Source organism: Anarrhichthys ocellatus, unplaced genomic scaffold (genome assembly GCF_004355925.1).
Source record: "Anarrhichthys ocellatus isolate YVR2014 unplaced genomic scaffold, GSC_Weel_1.0 scaffold24, whole genome shotgun sequence".
Classification (NCBI taxonomy): Eukaryota; Metazoa; Chordata; class Actinopteri; order Perciformes; family Anarhichadidae; genus Anarrhichthys; species Anarrhichthys ocellatus.
The window spans coordinates 1,963,313-1,985,572 of NW_022280054.1; the positions used below are offsets into that span (position 1 = coordinate 1,963,313).

At 41.9% G+C, this 22,260-nt stretch overlaps 1 protein-coding gene across 3 annotated transcripts in view; it reads right to left on the bottom strand.

The window, feature by feature from the left end:
• dscaml1 (Down syndrome cell adhesion molecule like 1) overlaps positions 1-22,260 on the bottom strand; it is a 92,370-nt gene that overhangs the window by 16,381 nt on the left and 53,729 nt on the right. For 2 of the 3 annotated variants that reach the window (XM_031861170.1, XM_031861169.1), the window contains exons 4-21: positions 20,638-20,784; positions 20,011-20,289; positions 18,690-18,965; positions 17,928-18,227; positions 15,239-15,381; positions 14,821-14,950; positions 12,792-13,070; positions 10,919-11,047; positions 10,618-10,797; positions 9,118-9,323; positions 7,874-7,970; positions 7,569-7,697; positions 6,826-6,993; positions 6,485-6,555; positions 6,045-6,285; positions 2,788-2,934; positions 2,535-2,690; positions 642-781 (exon numbers count right to left, since the gene is read on the bottom strand). In XM_031861170.1, coding sequence (XP_031717030.1) covers positions 642-781; positions 2,535-2,690; positions 2,788-2,934; positions 6,045-6,285; positions 6,485-6,555; positions 6,826-6,993; positions 7,569-7,697; positions 7,874-7,970; positions 9,118-9,323; positions 10,618-10,797; positions 10,919-11,047; positions 12,792-13,070; positions 14,821-14,950; positions 15,239-15,381; positions 17,928-18,227; positions 18,690-18,965; positions 20,011-20,289; positions 20,638-20,784 — 3,218 coding nt within the window. Of the gene's footprint in view, positions 1-641; positions 782-2,534; positions 2,691-2,787; positions 2,935-6,044; positions 6,286-6,484; positions 6,556-6,825; positions 6,994-7,568; positions 7,698-7,873; positions 7,971-9,117; positions 9,324-10,617; positions 10,798-10,918; positions 11,048-12,791; positions 13,071-14,820; positions 14,951-15,238; positions 15,382-17,927; positions 18,228-18,689; positions 18,966-20,010; positions 20,290-20,637; positions 20,785-22,260 lie in introns of those variants that run through there. The other variant, XM_031861171.1, reaches the window with a different exon arrangement.

Here is a 22,260-nt window from a genome sequence, read left to right on the forward strand (position 1 = left end):
TGTGTGTGTGTGTGTGTGTGTGTGTGTGTGTGTGTGTGTGTGTGTGTGTGTGTGTGTGTGTGTGTGTGTGCAAAAGCAGGATACATTTCTTGCTTTTGAATTCATGCTTCATAAAAACACTAGTTGCATTTTATATATATATATATATATGGACCTCTATATGCATGGTGTGGTACATGTGTGAGTGTGTGTGTGTACGTAAGTGAGAGTGTGTGTTTTCTGTCGGCTTGTTTTCTGCCCTCGTTGATGAACAGATGAGGTTGTCCTGGCAACGTGATGAGACGCAGATATGTAAATGAGGCTGGAGGGCGAGCTTGCACGCACACACACTGCGGTATTAGGAGAGCTCATTTCACACACACATCTTGCTGAGACTGCAGCACTAGACCACACACACACACACACACACACCGAGAGACACACACACATCCACAAACATACAAATGCAGAACAGCGTCATAATTAAATCACTAAATCTATCTCGGCATCATATAAAAAGTATAACAGAAGCTGTATTCCACATAAATAAAGGATAATTCCCCCTTCATCACCAGCCATTTTTGGATGGTACTCTTCCCCCCTTTTCTCTCTTTCATTCACTTCTCAACCCTGAAACTCTCTGCACCCCTCTTGTAACTTACCGGTTGGCCAGAGCCGGGGCTGGAGCAGTAGATGGTGTATTTGCGGATGATTCCATTTGGCTTGTGAGGAGGTAACCAGGACACCACGACACTGCTGGCAGAGGAGGGCACACTTTTGATGCCAGCTGGGGGTCCGGGGTCTGAATCATAAAGGGTTGTAAAGAGAGAAATGGAGAGCAGAGTAAAACGTGAACCAGGTATATTTATCTGCCTGTACAGTACGTGTACATGTGTTGTTGTTGCCTGTTAATTAAAATGCAAGCACCAAAAACATCAATGCGTACCCACTATATTAAATATATATATATATTTATATTTATATATATTTAATTATTTGATCATCACAGCCTTTATTGGGCAATTTAGCTTGCAATATTTGGTGTGCATGCAGACTAGGAATGGAATTTAAATTAATATTGATTAATATGATCTATCTTCATTTATAAGCAAACATGGACTTGTTTTTTGAAAAAATAAGCAACATGAAAAGGCCCGCCTTCAGAAGCCATTTTTCGACCAATTAATGGTTAAACGATACGAATGACAATTAATACGCACTAACCAATTTACATTTTGTTCGCCGCTTTTGTTCTGCACCTGTTTCCACCTGGGGTTGGACGTGCACACGAGCAACCTTCTTCTCTCATATATCATGTTGCCATATGGACAACTCATTGTGCACCATTGCTTACTTGACCAGATACTTGCTTGTATAAAAAAACATGTACTTTTTTTAATGAATATATATTATATGGTAGTATAGTATAGTATATTAATATATACTATTTTTTAAGAAAACTCCAGTACATGCTTATGTGTTAGAATGGAGTTCTGCAGCCAATGATCTATAAGGGATTCATACATTATTTTTTGATGTATTTGTATTTGCTCCTATTCTTACTGTCTTTGTGTCTAAAAAACTGACAGAGAGAAAGGCAGGCTAAGAATTGTCTGTCTGCACAATTCCACTTCAAACACTTTTCCATATGCTGCAGACACAACTGAGGACAAAGGGAGGGAGAGACCGAAAGAGACACAGAACGTTGAACGTATGTGAATAGGTTGCCCCTGGACACAGTGTCAACCCGCGTCAGGGCAAAAGAGAAACTCAGCTTGCCCCTGATTAGCACACACACACACAGACACACACACACATACACACACATACACTCAAAGACTAACACAACACACATATTTGAAGAGCTATTGCAGTGAGACTGACTCATAAAATGGAGATAAAGTGAGGAAGAGAGAATAAAGGCCTTTTCTGAAATGGCTCTTCTTAGAATCTCTGCCCCCTCTCTCTCCTGCACTCCCTTTCTCCCCTCATTTTCTCCATCTCCAGACGCTCGCCTCCTCCTTTGCCTGGCCCCAGGGACGAGAGGAGAGGCGGATACGGATGTAATCCACAGCCCGCCAGTGTAAGCACAAAATTAATTCTCTCTAAGCCACAAAGAATTAATCCCTCTCCTTGTACTGGGTGGTAAGCTAGACTTGCACACAAACAATAGCGCATCTACACACACATGCACACCAATGCTAAGACACGGTACACATTTGAATACACACTTACCACCCACCAACACTTCCACATATTCACACGCACAGACCCACACCCTTAGGCTCCTTATCCACACACACACTCACACACACTTTTTGGCTTCTTAATTCTCATTAGCACTGGTAATGGCACATCAGAGCACAAAGAGGTTTTAATCAGCAACCTCAGCCTTACAAAGAACCCCCCCCGCGCCTCTCTGCCTCCCATTGCGCCCTAAACTAAAAGCAAAAACCCTTCGACCTGCCACAAAGGTGTGTTAAAGCAAATGACAAAAGGGTCAGTTCATTGTTTGGTTTAACTGTGTGGAAAGATCTAATAAAATGTGGACTCACAGTCTTCCCGGGTTTGGATGTACAGGACGTTGCAACGGACACCGTCTCCAGCCTGGGTGTAGGCCAGAACCTGGATGCTGTAGTTGGTAAACTTCTCCAGGCCTCTGAGCTCCACCTGCTCCTTGATGGTTGTGATGTTTTGCATTTCACCCCATTCTGAAAAGGACAGAAAGTGTGCAATGTTCGGACCAAGGGCAGACCTGTTATTAATCATGGTGTCACAAATAAGATGACAGAAACACACTCAACAAACCTCCATCAGGAAAGACAGTCCAGAACACGACACGATAGCCCTTCAATACGCCATGCAGTGTCATCCTGGGAGGCTCAGCCCATGTGATCACTGCCTCGTCTGATGTTACAGAAATGGCTCGGATGTTCTGAGGGGGCTGGCTGGGCACTGAAAACAAAGAGGGAGAGAGAGAGAAGAGAAACGTTACGATAATCTGAACAACGTATCTTCAGTTGATGTCTAACATTATGTAATACAGAGTTTAATTAAAAAAGAAAGGTCTGTTTACTGAAGGGTGAAAAACAATCGCACTGCTTGATGACAGAGCTAAATACATATGAAATAGAGAAAATTAAGGAATCCTTTAATATCCAGGTTTCTTACCCTTAAGTAGCATTTTCCTTTTTTTTTTTTAAATGATCTTATTCAAAACTGCAACAACATTACACATATATTCTTATATATCGGCTTGTTCCAGATCTTCATTGAAGGTATATGTTTACACTGAGTGAAATATTAAAAACCCAATTTTCTAGATGTCTTGTGCATCATTAGTACACAGTTTATGTTTGTAATAAAAAGGTATTTTTTCATCATTTTATACACATTTAGCCTAACCCTGACATATTTGGAATCTTTGAATATTTTTTGGATCTACAAATTAAAGCAAAGTTCTGTTGGTTTGAAAAGTGTTTGTAATGACTGGTCGTTCGCTTTGTCAGTGGGGTTAATATTTGGGAAGATGTGATTATTTGTAAAGGCTGCCGTTGTCTCCTCAAAATTAGGATTGCATTGGCTAGCTGATAATAAATAAATAAATAAATACGCCCTCACTGAAACCCTAAATTTCCATATCAAACCTGAGGCGAGTAAACAGGCCAGTGATAGATAAAAAAGCTCATAACATGCTTCCAGCCTGGTGTATAGGACCATCTCTACAACCACCATCTCTCTTTCTCTGTACAAGCCTCCTTCTGTCCCCACCAGTCCAGGTGTCTCTGCTATTGGCTACCGCTGACCATTAGTCTTTCAGGCTTTGAATAACGCACACTGTTGAAGATGAACAGAAGTCAACTTGTGAGAGAAGGAGGGGCAGGAAGAGAGGAAGAGAGCTGAGTGAAAGACAAGAGAGCAATGAAAGAGAGAGATTGGGCCAAGTCCACCAGGGAATTTCTCTGCAGCTGGTGAAGCGAGAGTAGGTGGGGAGGACGACAGAGGAAGGCAGGGAAAGGAGCAAGGAGGATTAGAAAACAGGGTTTTGCATGAATAAACCTTTAGGCTAAATAAATAGAAGGCAAAAAAAACACAGATTTTTCTCCCTTCACAATCCCACCTTTATGAGAAGAGATATATGGATAGAAAGAAGATATGAACAAAACATGTGAGCTGGATTCAAGTGCTTCCAAATTGTCAACAGTAGAGCTAAACCGATGAAGGAATACAGATACATAAGGGTTAAGAAAAAAGTATAACAAATCAGGGCAAAGGTTGTTGCGTTAATCATTTTTTTACAAAAAAAAGATGGAGAATACAGGAACAGAAATAATGAAAAGCTGTTTTGGACTGGGGCTACAGGGAGGAGGAGATGGGGGCGAGGGGCAGAGGAAGAAGGGAGGAAGAGAGTTAAAAGCAAGGGGGACAAGAGAAGGGCAGAAAAAGATGAAAAGAGGGAGCAGAGAGACAATATGCTCAGCTGTGGATAATTACAGCAGGAAGCAGTGGAGGGAACATGAGAGAGAGAGAGGGACAGACAGAGAGACGAGCTAATTATAATTATTTTTAGTATGCTTGTTGTTATCACTATTATCATAATGGCCATCAATATCACTGTCGCCACGGTGACAGCCATAGGGAAGAACTAGAGGGCTCTGTCTGCTCTGGACCAATGGGGTTCAGCCAACTGTTTAGTGTGTGTGTGTGTGTGTGTGTGTGTGGGGGGGGGGAAGATAAAACAAACGTGGATGTCGTATGATAGAGATTAGATTAAGAGATGCGGCATGTATTGAAAAAAAAAGAAGTCTGTTTTGTGTACAGCTTACAGATTGATTGAATTAACTGCAGCTCAATATTAAAGAATAAAGAGTACAAGAAGAAGTTTTCTCAAGAGAATATAATAATAATGATTTAGGATGAGATTTTTTTTTAAAGATCCATTTATCGTTGCATTGTTAACATACGTCAGCATGTTTTGGATTTATTTAGCTCCTCATTGGCCAAAAGTCAATTCATGCTGGAGAAAATATTGCTTTACAAGAAAGTAATCAATGGAAAAGCAAGTTAATTATGTACAATCCAAAAACGAAATAAAGTCCAAGTGATCCATGCTCCTACTGCTTTACACCAGCACAAGACTACCTTCCACCTCACATACCTTTTCGCCTTTTTATATTTTATAAGAACTAAGGGATTTAGGATTTTTTTTTTAAATGTCAGTATTTCTTCCTAGCCATGCAAAATATGGCTTTAGAAAGTGACTTCTTTGCAGATTTTAATACAATTTGATAAAATGTAAAAATTGGTAAAAGCAAGAGATTTGTTAGTGGTTCAGATCTGGATAGAGGTGTGTAATTCAGAAAAAAAGATTTCTCTCAAAAGATTTTAAGATTGCTATTTTTGCTATTTTGCTACTACACTTCGTCTTACATATTTTATGTGTATTTTCTTGCATACCTACAGCCAGATGCAGACTACAAATTGTCCAAACATTGTTCAGGATTGCACAGCCTAGGAAGTGGTTTCTGCTCCCTAAGTGCTTTTGTGGTTCATTCAGTCAACATTTTGCACATCTACCCCAGAGCCATCAGGGTGCATGGCAGTATCACTGCATGTCTCACTATACAGGGATCACTCAATCCTCTCTGTGGCGCTGCTGAATGTGTACTGTGTCTATGAGACTATGTGTGTCCTTGGTATTTGTGAAAAGCATGTGGATGCCAGCAGCCAACATTCAGTCTTGTTGAGAGGAGAGAGAGAGCATGTAGTCATTTTAGGTTACAAAGCATGGCATGATTTGACATAGATCAGGCAGTGAGACAGCAAAAAGAACAATGGCAACAAAAAAAGTGCAGTAACTATGAATCAAAGCCAAACAAACAGAGGGTTATATTTCATAGGTCTGACCGTTTATTCTTCCATTGTATTCAATGCAACTTAACCTTATTTCCCTTATTGCTGCTGATCACTAACCCATATTTAGACTCATAAACAGAACATGAGGCAATGAATCCCTTTCATACAAGATGAGCTATGTTGTATGTGCTGTATATTGTGATTCTCACCATCTTCCAGTGTTGTAGCATTGATCTCTGAGCTAGAGGGCCCTGTGCCGGCTCTGTTGAAGGCCTGGACAACCACACCATACTGGGCAAACTTCTTCAGGTTGTCCAGTGTGTAGACCTCACTGTCTCCAGTGGCCTTCATCTCCACAATGCTGTACTGACCGTTACTGCCCGGACCGTTCTCTCTGTAACCGATCTGGTAACCTCGGATCACCCCGTTCTGCAGCTCCTTCCTGGGAGCCTGGAGAATAGAAAACGGAAATATAGTACTGACATCATCTATTCTTATTCATAGTGTGTGTTTACCCACCTCACAAACTACTTACACTGAAAAGGAATCAGGACTTTACAGGCAGCAAACATGTGATTAAGTGTTACACAAACAAATCATTTTTGAGGAAGTACATAGCTGTTAGAAACAGACAATTCTTATACTTTACCTTCCAGGTGACCCTGATACTCTGAGAGGTTACCGGCTGTAGGATCACCTCCATAGGAGGACCATCCGGCTCTGCATAGAGAGAGAGAGAGAGAGAGAGAGAGAGAGAGAGAGAGAGAGAGAGAACATTGTATGGCTTTCATGTTTTCATAAGTCTCATGGCCTAAATATTCTAATCTACAACTTTCAAAGATGTTTTTCTCAGTTTTATTGAAATGGAATTTAATACAAATATCCAAGGACATATCTCGGCGTTGGCACAGGTGCAGTGACTGGGAGCTAATACAACAATCCAAAGTGAAATATGTGCTCAAATAAGTGCAGTGCTGTCAAGATCCTTACGCGCTTCCTCTGTGCTGATGGTGAGCTCCTTACTGGCCTCGCTCTTGCCTATCACATTGTAGGAGTACATGCGGATGCTGTAGACAGAGGCAGGGTGAAGGTCCACTATGTTTGCCTGATTGTTTGTGGGAGAGATGTTTCGAGTGGCATGCTTCAGCTCCCATGTATCTGCCAAAAAAAAAGAGAGTATTGACTTAAACAGTTTTCCACTATTTTTCCCACTTTGAGGATTTGTATTTTTTCAGTCCTATACAATATTAAGGCCATTTGGAATCTCACACTAACATACTATTTATACTAAGTATGACATGAATTTGAATATGTTGTGCGTTCTAACTGCATTGTATGTGGATTTTGTGTACATGAGAAATGCCCAGATGGATACCAGATTAGCGAGAACTTCTGAGTATGAGATGTGAGTTTAATGGAATAAGTCATAATCTTTAATTTAGTAGGAAGTATGCATTACACACTGCTTGTGTATGTAGTACATAATATGTTAGTATGCAATTTCAAACACAACCTAAGTGTTATTTCCCTATAATCTTCCTGCAGAATAGTCACATACAACTCTTGAAATCTTAGTTTGTATTTTGACATCGACAGTCAATATCAATACATTCAGTAGTGTTTAAAATAAAGAAAAGAATCATCAACAAACAGCTCAGCATATTATTCAACTGTTAGATTAACTATTCTATCTTCATTTTCTGCAAAATGAAGAATACACTCTTTTTACTTACCTGTCTTGTTCTTATACTCAATATCGTAGGAGGTAATGACGCTGTTTCCATCAAATCTCTGTGTCCACCGGAGATTCATACTGCGATCTTTCACTTCACGCACCTCCAACTCCGGAGGGTCCGGGGGTTCTGAGGATTTAAATGAGAGAGCGCGAGTGAAGGGAGGAAGGAAAGATAAAGGTAAAGATAAAGAGGATAGCATAAAAAGAGAGATATTTTAGTGGGAAAGAGGGACAAGCAGGTTTGTGTAGCTTTTATCAATATACTGTGATGGTACCTGCATTTGACAGGAATCGTTACAGTACCTTGCACAGTGAGCTGGATAAGGCCACGTCCTTCTCCATAAGAGTTAATGGCATGACAGGAGAAGAAGACAGAATCCTCACGCTCTGCTGGCTTTAGCTGTAGGGAGAAATGTAGAAAGACAAATGCCAAAGAGACAAAGAACTCTATCTTTGTGTGTAAAGTACACCTTTGTGATGGAGAAGGGCCTGTGAGAGTTTCTTCTCAACCATGCATGTTTGGTATTTAGGTGACTCACCATACATTGCATTGGGAGGAGAGGTGCAATAAGTCACAAACCCCATTCAAGCATGTTTTGCCTGCACTTAAAAAATAGGAATCATATATTTTGTATCAGAAGTCTGCTGTATAGCAACTCTGGATGTCCCAAGATGAACATAAATTTCCCCTTTGGAGATGCTGGTCTGGAACCTGACTCGCCAGATGGTTTGTTGCACAGAACCATCCGAGAAGCCGTAATTGGAAACTGTTTGGAAAAAGGGCAGGCATTTTCATAAACTACTTGGCAGGTGATTGGATGAACCATCTGTCAATCAAACTGTTGCCGGTCGGGAGAAGAGAAAAAACATCTTCTCCATGGAGAAAAGCCTTCAGTGCTGTTGTTTACTTCTCTTTCGATGTATAAATATTGTCCTCTTCTTATATAACTGATGCTATTGCAGCATCAACGCTAAACTCTTCAAGAGTTGCCATTGCTGTTAAGAATGAACAGTCGCCTATGTCACACAGACCTAAGCCACGCCCGGAGCCGCCAGCAGCTACTCACAGGACGCTTATTTGTCCAGTCCATGGCTTCCAAGACACACAATATTTGAAGCCTGACAAGATGTATTGCGTGTAATATATGATCCCGTGATTCTTGTGTCAATCTCGTGACATCAAGACAATCCAGCTACCGTGGAAGGCAAGCTAGTCCAGACTCCAATACCAAACTGATGATATGTCGTGGTGGGGAGAACACTGATGTCAATCAATTAGATAGCTCATGACTGCTACAAACCTTTAATGACCTCTAACACACGGACAGGAGACAGATATGATAGTGGATTCTCATTTCACACACAATAACGGTGAGATTACAGCAAACTAGAAATGTGCTTTGCACTTCCTTGACTCAGAACAACAGGGCTCAAACGGACAAAAGAGAAAAGGGGCAGCTATCTATTTGTCAATTAAATGTTGTCATAAAGACATTGCTGTCTGATTTCTTCAATTAGATGCTCTGCCATAGGTAAGAACTTCTTACCTTGAGTGTAGACAACACCTCGTCTGTCTTCTCATTGGGACTGGTGATAATGGAGTATCGGGGGTTGCGGTCAGGGTCAATGACTGTGTCGCCTCTCTCCCAGCGGATGATGATGGGCCATTCTCCCCTGGCTGTGCAGTTCAGCTCCTTCAAGTGACCCTTCTTAGCCATGGTAGTGTTGGGGTGACTGGTGATCATAGCTGGGACTGGAAGGAGAAGGTGTGAGAAAAAGAGAAGGTGAGAACACATGAAGGAAATGGTGACGGTAAACAGATTAATGAGGGGACATCAGATGACAGAGATAAAAGAGGGAGAGGGGGAAGGAAAAGTAGAAGTAAGTGGATAGAAAGAAGGGTTTAGATGGAAAGGGAGAAAGAAGTGAAAGACCGAAGAGGATAAGAGGGTGGGACAGCCGGCAGTTAAAAAGGTGGAGTTCACAGTGGCCAAGTTCCATTGCAGTAGTAGAGTAATGAAGAGCTATGGTCAATGAGGTAAAGTCAATAAACCTCCTCTCTCATTCTCCAATAGTTACACCAGGGTCTAGGGGAATGAACAGGCAAAAAACGATACACTACCTTTCGTGTGCACTCTACACATAAGATCACTCACAATCTTCTCTGGCCAACACACACTCAATCGCACACACACGCACAATACCGATCTGAGGAGGGTTCTGCTGTTTTGTTTTCATCACTTATTCATCGCACCCTCCCTCTTTTCCTCCTTCTCCGCTGAGCGAAACAGACAGAATTGAAGGAGGCAGAGGAGAGGAACGGTTCAATCAATAACACTAACACCAGTAGGAGAAAGAGAGAGAGAGACGGGGGGGGGGGGGGCTTGTGATAGCAGAACATGATGAAACTAGTGGTTGTATTTATGTGCACCTGGTAATATGCGTCTGTGTGTGAAGTGTCAAAAGAAGCCAGGAATTATGCATTAACGTCTCTTTTGTGGGTAAAGCTGATTTGTAAGTTCTTGGTTTTGCATGCTACAAAGTCTCTTATAATGCTCAACCTGATGTTGACAGTCTGTGTGTGTGTATGTGCATGCACATTTCCCCCATGTATGTTCCCTTTCCATTACATAGGATGGTACTGACAGCAAGGGCAGGATGAGAGAGATTGATTGCAGATAATGATGAAGCTCAACGTGTTTTTGATTGTCTGTAGACAGATCCCAAGAGTCAAAAGATCAATCGCTCGCTTTCTCACTGCATACACACACACACCCTTCATTCTCTCGCTGTTCTTTATTGTTGTGCTCTTATGTCCATGGTCACCTTTGTGTCACCAATTCATTAGTGTGCATGGGTGTATGTTCATGCCCAGAGAGCACAGGGAGAGTAGTGCGAGCTGGCTCATTGGTTTGACACAGTTAGCAAGTGTGTGTGTGCGTAGAGACCGATACAGCCGGAGCATCCCAGATGGCCTTACCGCAGTCATCCATGCCCTGAAACACTCATGCTCTGCTACATTAGCTCGTTGGAGTTTGTATACTTACTCTTAACGGTGAGGACCATGCTCTTGCTGATGTCCGAGCCAACGCCATTGGAGGCCTGACAGAGGTAGAATCCACGATCTTCTTCTAGAACATGTCTGATGAGTAGAGAGCCGTTACTCATGATCTGGATACGGCCCGTCAGAGGCACAGGGTGGTACTGCTGTGGATTCCCAATACCCGCTAGACAGAAAGAGAAGATTATGATGAACTGTAAAGTAACTGAGGATCTCTAAATTTTAACGGAAATTGACTAATATATATCTACATACTGTAGATAAATGATGAAGGACAGGTCATGTACCTAGTGCAGCTTTGGCATGCTTCCACATGACTTTAGGAGGAGGGTATCCATCTACTGAACAGTTTAGGATCCCAGCCTTTCCATAGATCCCATCCTGATTATTGGGCTGAACCACAAAACGAGGAGGCACTGGAGAAATGAGAGAAGACGTGAATAAAAAGACAAAAAAAATTAATTTGGGGGTTCTTTCCCACGCTGGAACCACATTTTATGTTGCCTGCAGTGCCAGTAAACAGTATTTCAGTCAGAACATCATCAACCATACTGATGTAACACTAAATTAAAAATCCCCATCTGCTGTGTTCATTATTATTTTATTATGATATGGAATAAATGTAGGATCCAGTTAAAGGGGCATTCCACTGATTTTCAGTGGTTGAAGAAGTATTCAGATCATTTACTTCAGTAAACGTACCAGTAAAGCAATTAAAGAAAATCAACATCATCACACATCAAAGAATGAAAAGTAACAGCGCTGGTTCTGCAGGTAAATGTGACTGATGCTACTGATTATATTATTATATGTGACTTATTATAGTAGGGGTAGGCAACCTTAGACACGTGTGCCACCATTGGAACTCAGAAGCTTAGCAATGGCACAATGTGCAAGAGATTTTTTGGGAAATAGGAAAAGTGCAGATTCATGCCAAATTACCTATTTCACAGCCATTGGCCTTTGCACGGTTATTTAGGGTAGTTTGATTTATTTTTTGCTGATTAACAAGATTGGTGGAAGGTTGGTAGAGTTCATGATTTCAACTCAGATGTGGATGTGTTCATTAGGACGTTCTGATTATAGGAGAAGGATCTTTTTTTTTTTCAAATATTGCTATGCATATTTCCTATATGGATGGAATAGAATTACAGATCCGTTTAAATGTTGATGTGGTGTCATAATTAAACTTGATGTTAATAGAACACTGATTAACCAGAAATTTAAAAAATGGCATCAAAAAGGTTGCCGACCCGTGGATTGTATTTTTATATCATATACAGAATATATAAATATATAGACTGTATATGTATATATATATATATATATATATATATATAGTATAACAGTATAAAACGTGTAAAACATATATAAACATATAAAAAAGTTGGGAACCCCAGGTTTAATCTTAAACATATTTTTCAAACTAATATTTAATGTAAAATCTTAATTTTTAAAATCTTAATCTGCAAAGTAACTACAGCTGTTAAATAAATGCAGTGGACTAAAAGGTGGTGGAGAAGAAGTAAAAAGTACCAGAGCCAGAGGCATAGGCAGTATTGCTAGAGTCACCACTTAAAATCTTGCCTTGGGCACCAAATTGGTCTAGGTCGGCTCTGTAAAGTACCATAAAATCGAAATAGTACAGTTAAGTAAAGGTATCTCAAAACTGTAGTTAGGTAGTAGTATTTGAGTAAATGTTACTTTCCACCACTGCTGATTTTATATATCAAAAGTACTAGCCACAGGAGGAAGTACACAGGAAGAAAGAGTTGAATAGTCGTTTCTGTGAGAGGCTCTGAAGAGTCTGACAAAATGACTCAATCACTCAGCTTCACAGAAAGTCTACCCTGGAGGTCATGAAATTTGAAAGATGAGGGTTTTTACTAGCAAAGATGGTCTAATAAATGCTACTGAGCTGCATTATGGGAAGTTAAGTATCCAGTGTAACCCATAACAAGGACATAGAGTCAAGATATATAAGCCTTGCTGCTTCAATTTTGACTACTTTTTGAAATCTACGAAGTCATCCAACTTTATTTGAGTGCAATACTAAATTACTGCAGTGCTATTTTAAAATAACCCCCTCCCTTTCCCCTTAAACCCTTTCTTAATCTCACTTTTGTATTAACAATCATCTCTCACTCCTTCCTTTCTTACCTGTTACTGTGAGCTGCCTCTCCGTGCTGACAGTGGCAGCATCATTGCTGGCAATGCAGGTGTAGTTGCCATTGTGTTTGAGCGACACCTTGGATATCTGGAGAGAGCTCATGAACTCCTTTGTGTCGATGGTGATGCCAGAAGAGGCCACGATCTCCTGCCCGTCCTTGCGCCATGTGATGCGTATGGGCATGTCTCCAGACGACACCACGCAGGCAATGTACATCAGTTTACCAATGGAAGTCGGAGGAAAGTCAAATGGCTGGATCAGTGGAGGAACTGAGAGAGGCAGAGAAGGGGAGGATGAAAGAGTAAAGCAAGAGAGGTGAAGGAAGGAGAGTGATATGGTGTAAGATGTGTAGAGAGGAAGAGAGAGTAAATAGAAATGTAAGAGACAAAGTAATTGGGGGGGAAATAGTGAAACGAGATAAAAGGAGATGAGTAAAAGAGAGAACAGGCAGATCAAGTGAGGAAATACATGATGAAAAGGAGAGTGGGGGAGAGAAAAAGGCAAGGACAGGCAACAGGGTGAAATAAAGGGCATATAGAGTGAAGACAGAATAAGGCAAATAGGCAGTGGAAATAAAGAAAGAAAAGATGAATGAAAACAGTTAGAGGGTTTTTTAAATGAGCGGGGTGAGTAAGAGGTGAAGACAGAGATTTGAGGCAAAATATGAATAAGTGAAGGATAAAGAAAGAGAGAAAGTGAGATGTAAAGACACAGGGAGAATATGGGTAGACATACATTGAAGATTTGGGGGCACCAAAAGGACATGAGGTGGGAGGGTAAGTGATGCAATGGGAAAAGAGGTGGATGTAGAAAGATACAAAAGAGGGAGACATTAAGAAAGAGTGAGATTTATTTTAGAGGACATGGATCAGAATCATTTTTGTTAAACTAGTAGTCTATCTTTCCATTGGATTTCTTGAGTCTGTCATCTAAGCCTGGACCCCGAAAGCTTCCAAAACACCACCGCCTGGCCTACTAGCCTACCCACTTTTTAGCCGCCTGTACCCCCTACCAATCCTTCCACTCCATCCCACCCTGCCCTGCTAAAGCCAGCCCATAATAGCTGCTCTAATTAGAGCCCCATCCGCAGGGGGAAGAACGGTGTTGCTATGGAGAACGGCGGAGGTGATGGCGGTGGTTTAGAGTGGAGAAGGAAGGGAGGGTGGTGGTTATGGTTGGGGGGGGGTTACAGCTGAGACATCTGGGGGATTTAATCTGGGCCTCGTTAAAATTCATCTAATTAAATCAGAGACATGACGAACACACATTCATACAAGCACATACCCACACTCGCATGCAGCCAATGCACATACACACGAGCATCTGCATGTCCACGAAAGCGCACTTGTGTACACGCATGTGCATGTATGCACGAAAAAACACTACGAAGACACCTGACCACCAAAAATTTCACACATCTGCTAATGTCAATTCAAAACCCACACAACCCAAACTCACAACTTCTTAAAACTAACATGTCACGCTATCATGCTGTGTGGCGAGCTGACCAACATAGCATACAGATATGCAAAATGTATGCAGCACACAAACACACAATGCAATTCACACACATTTATGCATGCGTGTGGCATGCATGCACACAAATTATGCTCCATGTAATTGCGGAGTGGTTGAAACAGCGCACTCGGCCACTCCGCCCCTTAATCAGGGGTTATTAGAGGCAATGCATACAGCTTTCTTCTTTCCTCTCTCTCTGTTTCACTCACACCCTCCTGCTTCAAAACCAGTCTTACTCACTCTCCATCAGTGTTACAATCACCCTCTTTGACATTCATATTCATTTCCCAGTAAAAAACAGCGAGACTCATATAAATTACATTTCTATAATCATTTGACTTAGTTTATTCTCTTCATGGGGCAAACCTCTAATAAGTACTTACTTATATACTACTGTGCTATGCATGCTTTTAGAGATATCTGTGTGACTCTCCATCCTAGCCAAGTAAAAGAAAGTGTGAAACTCTGACAAAGTTATTATTTTCAAAATGATCAACTGACCTTTGACAGTGATATAGACAGTCTGCGTGATAAACAGCTGTGGTTGGATGAGAACGCTGCAGACATAGGCCCCCTCGTCCATCCCCTTCTGAACGTCGCTGAGCTTCAGAGTCCCATTTTCATACACCACCTGAACAGTAATCAGCAGTGTTACACTCAGAGGTGTTACATGGATGGTCTTTTTATTCATACATGGGTTTACATGAGCTGTGAATTTGAATGAGATGATGCCAGATGATCAGTTGCTAAAATTGTAATTTAGATGGTCAAACCACAACTTAGTGACCTTTAAACAACACTAGAGGATAGGATTTATGTAACCACATACTGTATATTCATGTTATACAGTGCTGTATGGAAAATAAGTTATGATACATTTCTATTTTCTTTGAGCAAAAATGCAGAAAGCGAAATCTACCTGGCGATGATTGTCAGGCAGCAGAAGCCCCTCCTTGTACCAGTTGATTGAGTAATAAGGGTACCCAATCACACGGCAGTTTATGAAAGAGTTTCTTCCCGCCACTGCAGTGATGTTTTTCATAGGCCGAATCCTCGGAGGACCTAATGGGGGTAGAGAGAGAGAGAAAGAGAGAGACAGAGAGACAGAGAGAGAGAGAGAGAGAGAGAGAGACACACAGAGAGAGAAAGAGAGAGAGAGATGGGCAGAGGGAGAAATATGGAGAGAAAGAAAATGAGATGTGTTGACCAGAGGAAGAAAAGAGAGGGGAAAATGATAAGATTATTAGTTGATGTTGTCAGAGGCAGGTTGTGGAATTTTAGAAATAAAGGGGAGGGGTGACAGGGAAGGGAGTTGGGCAGTAGGGAAGAGACAGAAGAGGAAAAAAAGCATGTAAGGGTACGGGAAGAGAGAGAGGTTTGAGTGTCTTATCTTAATGTGAAAAAGCAGCTTAAATTCTGAAGTTTTTCTGAAGGAGCGCCTGCATACTCCTGCACAATTTCTGACCAACTGTTTTCTGTTGAAAATCAGTTTAGTCAGACACTGTAAGATTTTAAAGTCAACAGCAATACAGTTACTCAGCTGTTTTTTAAGCAACCTTTAAAAAGATGTGAACTAAAATAAGCCTTATCAATTGCCTTTAAAAGTTAAAACCTTTCCGCTTTAGGCAGGGGGAACTAAAAGTGGGTCAAAATATTAGGGAAAACGCCCCCGTTTCTCTGACAGTTATCTTTGTTTCCCCGAGTACCAGAATCAAACTTAATGCAGGGATGCCAGACATATATTACAGTAAATGTATCCTGCACCTGCCAGATTTGTGTTGGGTGTTGCAGGACCTGCAGGATCGTAATTCCGTCGCACCCCTCCAATGCAGTACTCATTGGCTTTAACAACCTAATCAGAAATTGTTTACATTCGCATGTGTGCAAAGCACTTTTTATTCACTGTGGGACATGGACAAAGTGCATTTCTCATGATTGCGTAGTGTAACAAATGCATTGTTTTCTCTGTTATAACAAACGAACATGTGCTCTGTGCTGTGAACTCTAAGAAGGTCCTGCTACGTGGGCTATAGTCATTTGAGTGACAATGAGAATGAGCAATACTGACCACAACAGGTAATTGATACAGTAGACTAACAGGAACAAAATCCATGTGAATGCTAAAAACATAAATGTATAACAAAAATGAAGCTTGACTGCCTCAATATGTTGCTCATGTATCATTGCCAAAAGAGAGACTGAAGGATGTGGACCGGCAGCCGGACAGTAAGTCGGACGGACACAAAATGTGTTTAGCATTACTGGAGGACACTGGGAGCTATCACTCAATCATCTGTCAATTCTTCTGTGACCTTCTCACCATTGTTCTTCTTTCTATCTTTGTTTTTGTCTCTCCTTCGAGCCCTCCTACCCACTTCTCTCTCTCTCTCTCTCTCTCTTTCTCTCTCCTCCCTTTCTCAGCGTGTGCTGAGCTTTGAAGTCACAGCTCTGACGAGTGAAAGATGTATTATTCAGTAGCACCGTCGCACAGACACACACGCCGACACATAAACAGTATACACGTGCATGCGTGTTCAACTACTGTCTGTGTGGCTTAGTATCTCTGCTTTTGGCCTTTGACTGAATGAGATAAGTGTATCACACTTCAGTCAGTGGGCAAGCATAGTGTGTTACTGCTTTTTCATGTGTGGTTATGCATGTGTGTATTGGCTGGATGTGTATTGCATGCAGGGCTGAAGGTCTCTGGCAATTGAGGTCATTCTTACTCCGATGATCATTCTGGCATGTCTCCTTAGAGCAGACTCGCATGTCACAACCATACATCTCACTAAAGGACAGAGAAAAGTGTGCGTGTGTGTGTGTATGTGAAAGAGAGAGAGAGGGAGAGAGCGAGACATGGAGACAGTGATACAGCCCTGTCCATCGGTGTCACTCCTCATCAGTGTCATCTCTGACGACAGTGACTTCACCAGTCCTGTCACCAGAGTTCACCATCACTCCCCCAGCAGACACTGGCACTCCTCCCCTCTTCTCTCATTCCATCTATTCTCTCTCTTCCATCTGGCCATCTGTTTCTTTCTCTTCTAAAGTTTCTTCATCCATTTGTCTCACGTTCCCTTAATCTTGCTTCCTCTCATTTAGCCACTCTTTCTCTCCATATGTTCAGCTACAATCTCTCTATTGGAACATTTGGTCGGCCTTTAAACTACTGTCTTACTCTTTATGTATGTGAGCATACAGGTATCTACAGTAGGCGGATGAGTATTTGTATTTGTTTTCTTGTGGTGTTCATATGTATGTGTGCGTTCACAAAGTCTGAGGTGCAGAGCTACAGTAAACTAAACAACAGGACAGCAACAGAATACAAGAAAGACAGACATAATGAGACAGACAACATATGTGTATGTGCTGCTTGAGGAACAAAACACTGATGGCTGAAAATAATTATTATATAAGTGTAAAGATTGACAGATTGACAGACAATAGAAAAAAGAAAGATAGAGAAGAACTAAAAATATACAGTAAAGCAAAACACATACAGACTTAGAGATAGAGATATAGAAGGGTAGAGGATAGGATATGGGTCAGGGTAGGGGTCAGGCCATAAAAAGCCGCTGTATGACTGATATTGAAAAGTAGACAGGCACCTCTTACGTTTATGCGCGCTTGGTACTCGGCACTACCGGCCGAGTTTCGTGCGGCGCACCGATACACTCCTCCATCGCGAATCTGCGGGCTGCTGATGTTGACGTGGCTCACGGTGCTGCCGTCCGAGAGCGTGTACTGGCTGGTTCTGACACGCGACAGGTCCCGGGCAATAGGCTCGTCGTCCAGGGTCCAGGTGATGGTGGGAGGAGGTGCTCCTTTGGCAGCGCACATCAGGGAAAACGGTTCACCCGGGACCACCACCCTCTCACTGAAGGAGGCGACAATGCGGGGTGTACCATCTGAGAAACAATCAAAAGACAAGAGATGTAAGGTGTGAATATAGAAACAAATGGTAACAGAGTGTTACACTGGATTCAAATCAGCCTTTTGGTTGAAAAAAAATAATAGACTAAATCACAATACTCAGAAGCATATGAAAAATGTTTTTACTGTACGGCACCAAATAAAAAAGTAACACCTCATGTCTGTAACAGGAAGTGTAACATAATATAGCCAATCTGTCCCAGGGCTAGTATTACCATAATATGCAATTGTCATTGTTATTACCCACTGAATAAATGGAGATCAGTTCTCCCTTGTCCTCTTCACAATAATTTGTCAAAATACGGACAAAACTGAAAAAACATATTCCAGTAACAGACACACAACTCCACATTAAGTATAGGCATTACATAAACTGGACCTTTGACAGTTCTTGTTATATATACATTGATGATTTTATACCGACATGGTGTCCTCACCTTCGAGCAGTATGATGGAGAAGTCCTGGGCAGTCTGGCCTTTGCGCGTGGCAAAGCACTGGTAAGCTCCCGAGTGTCTCTTTTGTGCAGCGGAAATGAACAATGTCTCATTGTGAGCCCCCTGTATGGAAAAGTGCTGATCGGGCAGGACAGATTCTGTGTTACGGTACCAGGACACCATAAAGTTCGGGGAACCCTGGACGGCACAGGATAGGATGACTGTGCTGCTGATCCCCGTCTTCAGGTTCTTGGGAGACAAGGTGACCCGCAGTGGCTCTAGAGACGAGACAACCAGGCAGAGATTAAAAAAAAACAGACAAGAAGGTGCTTTTTTATAATTGTCAGTCATACCTTCTCACTCACAAGTTAATATCTAAACACAAGGCACCGAACTTGGTGGCACTACTTGTATTGCTGAACGAAAGCAATTTGAAACTGGGACAGGCCAGGCAACCTAAATCCTATATTGGTGTGATCGTATTTTTGTTGTTTGTGTGTCGATATTTCTGCCATTGCTTTTTGTGTGTGAGGGTGTCTGCTAAGCGGCGAGCAAAACCGAGACAGAAAGAAAGAAAGGGGAGAAAATGTCAGTGAGCAATAAAGCAGCTGGTGTTGAGTGCTTTAGGCTGCTGAATGTGTGTGAGCATGTGTGTCAGGGAGTGACCATGCAAGTGTAAGGCTTTCTTCATGGGCAATAAGTGCATCTACTGTAAGTGTGTGTCCAAATGTGTGTGTATGTGTACCACCTTCTATGCTCTGTCATAGGAGGTTTGTGGGTTGTGTTGTGATGTGCCCTGTGGCCTGTCTGCGCAGTGTCCACTGACTTCACCCTTTCCCAACCACGTCTCCTCTCTCCCCCTCCTCCCCCCTTTTCCCTTCACAAGTGTACCATTTTCTCTACCAGCGTCACCGCCTCACATCTCGTTCATTCATACATCTCTCCCTCCCGCGCTCACATCCTAAGTAAAGAGAAGGACGGGGCCTGCAAGACCACTGTTCTGCTCTGTCACCGTAGTGATGCCTCGCTGGGGTTTGGTTAGCACTGCTGGGGAACGAGCCATCCATGGGGATCAAGCTCACGCTCGGTCCAGACAAGGGTGGTTTGGAGAGGGGAGTGTATGAGGCATGGGCCCAGGGCAAAGCCAACAGAGCTTAAATGATGTCTCCATCACACCTGACATCACATTCATCTCACTCTTTCACTCCAACTGTACTTGTCATTGTGGACCAACGGATGAATTAAGAAATCAGTGATGCTTTGTCGTGTGCTGAATCTTGGTATTTTATTACTCTGCTATACTGTTTTCAGTCCTTTACTCACCTATGACATTGAGGTGACCTGTCACCTCTTTGGAGCCAAAGCTGTTGGTGACCTCACAGATGTAGTTGCCACTGTCCTCGAGCCTCAAATCGGAAACGGTGAGGCCAGAGGTACGCCGCGTCCAGCGGGAGTCTGCAGGTAATGGCCGACCATCCTTTAGCCAACGGATGGTGGGGTTTGGGTATCCGGAAGCGATGCAGGGCAGCTCCACACTCTGCCCCACCTGCACCTCACCAGACTGGAAACTGTCCAGCAGTGACGGGGTGGACTCCGTAGGGTCTGTAGATGAAGCACGTCCATAACGATATATTCATTCAGAAAAATCTGTACTTTAACCAATTTTTAGATCCTTAAAAGGAATAGTTTGAAAAATAAATGTATTCACTTTCTTGCTGAGAGTTTAATGAAAAGATAGATACCAATGTCATGTCTATAGGGTAACTATGCAGCTGCTGCTAGCAGATGGTTAGCTTAGCTTAGCACAAAGACTAGAAACAGAGGAAACAGCTGTCTTGTACATTTTTTGAAGAATACAAGTGTCAAAGAAAAGTCACTGCTCATATAGTCATGCTTTGATTGGCATTTAGCAACTACAATGAAAGGAAATGATAACTTTACGTTGCCTACCCATAACAGAGAGCCTGGCTCCATTGCTCTGGCGAGTCTCTCCACTGTACTTGTGCTTTGTGATGCAGCGGTAGGTGGACAGAGCATCTTCCTTCTGAACTTCTGAGATATACAGAGCGCCAAATGTGGTCAGGAAAAAACGGTTACCTGTGGAGGACAGCAGAGAGGGAACAGGTAGGAGAGGCGAGAAGGATACGTTAGTCAGCATATCTGAGTAACATATTATAACAAAGCCATGTCATTTGCATGTAAAGCATTGTGAGGGTCTATGGAAAGAGGGTGTCAAATGCTGTATAGATAAATCCATTTGTTTGTTTTCATTACAGTTTCATAATGTCCACTATAGGGCTTTGTTCACTTTCTTCTGTCTTCTCTATGCCTAAATAATATATGTCTATGTTGAAAAAGTAAGGATTTCTGAGTGAATTTTTGAAAGACAAATGGTGCAATTGGCCCTCATACAAGTCGAGAGCTGAATTCATAAGCCATAAAATGCACCTTTGCTGAATTCAATACACTCAGAGGTTTTGCTGCTACAGCCTTACTTGGTCTGGTATGACCTGTAGCTTATGGTGGCTAATGTTCTTTAGATAGATTTACTGTGTAACTGACAGGTTCTGTGCTTAATCAGTTCACTGACGTAAAGGCTCTACTACTTTTCTCTTACACTGTTACACTATGTTTTACCAGGTCACAGATAAATATTTCAGTGGTGTAATAACAAAACAAGACAAGATTGCCACAATTGCCAAAAAGATAAACCTTACATTCCACACAATGCCTTGTCCACCTAACATGGATGTAAACTTGTGTACCACTATTACTTCTTCATTTTACGCCTACATCAATACACAATTCTACACAAATGCTCTCTCAATGCCACATGTCTTTTCAAGTTTTATTCACTATTCTCAATGAACACAATTAAAACCGCTCTTAATTTTTTTGCAATTGATGGAAAAAGCAAAGCAAGCAAAGAAAAACTGATGTTGGGTGAGGGAACGGTTGCGTAAGACGTATGTTGCTTTTGGAGTAGACGAGAAATGCCAACTTCTCCATCATGAGACCGTCTTGACAAACCGCGAAAACACTGAATTTCAGAAGAAAAGGAAAGGCAGGACTAGAATAAACATGTCCTCAAAACACCCAACCACAGCACTTAGGTGAACACATGGGAGCTTTAAACATACTCTGTGCTATCCATTGAGTGAGATTTACACAATAGAGAAAGACCGATGAGGGGGAAGAGAAAGAGAGAAGAGAGGGGTGTTATTGTAGGTGTAAATAATTGATGTGTCTCTGTGTGTTATGGTAACAGCAGATTAGTGTCATTTTCATTTCACATCAGTGACTGCTTGGTCTGCCTCTGATTTATCTACATGTCAATAGAGACAGCATGTGCACACGTGTGTATGTGAGAGAAGAAGAAGAAGAGGAGAAGAGAAAGATGGAAGAAGAAGAGGCGAAGAGAGTGTATTTCAGTGTTTAATTCTTTCCGCTTCTCTGGCTCTTTTTGTATTCTGTTCCCCCAAAGGGATATTTTAGACAGTGTGCACTTCCGAGTTTGTTGTAGATTGCAGATTGTTTGCTTATGTGAATTCTATTGCAGTTTGTGTGTGTGTG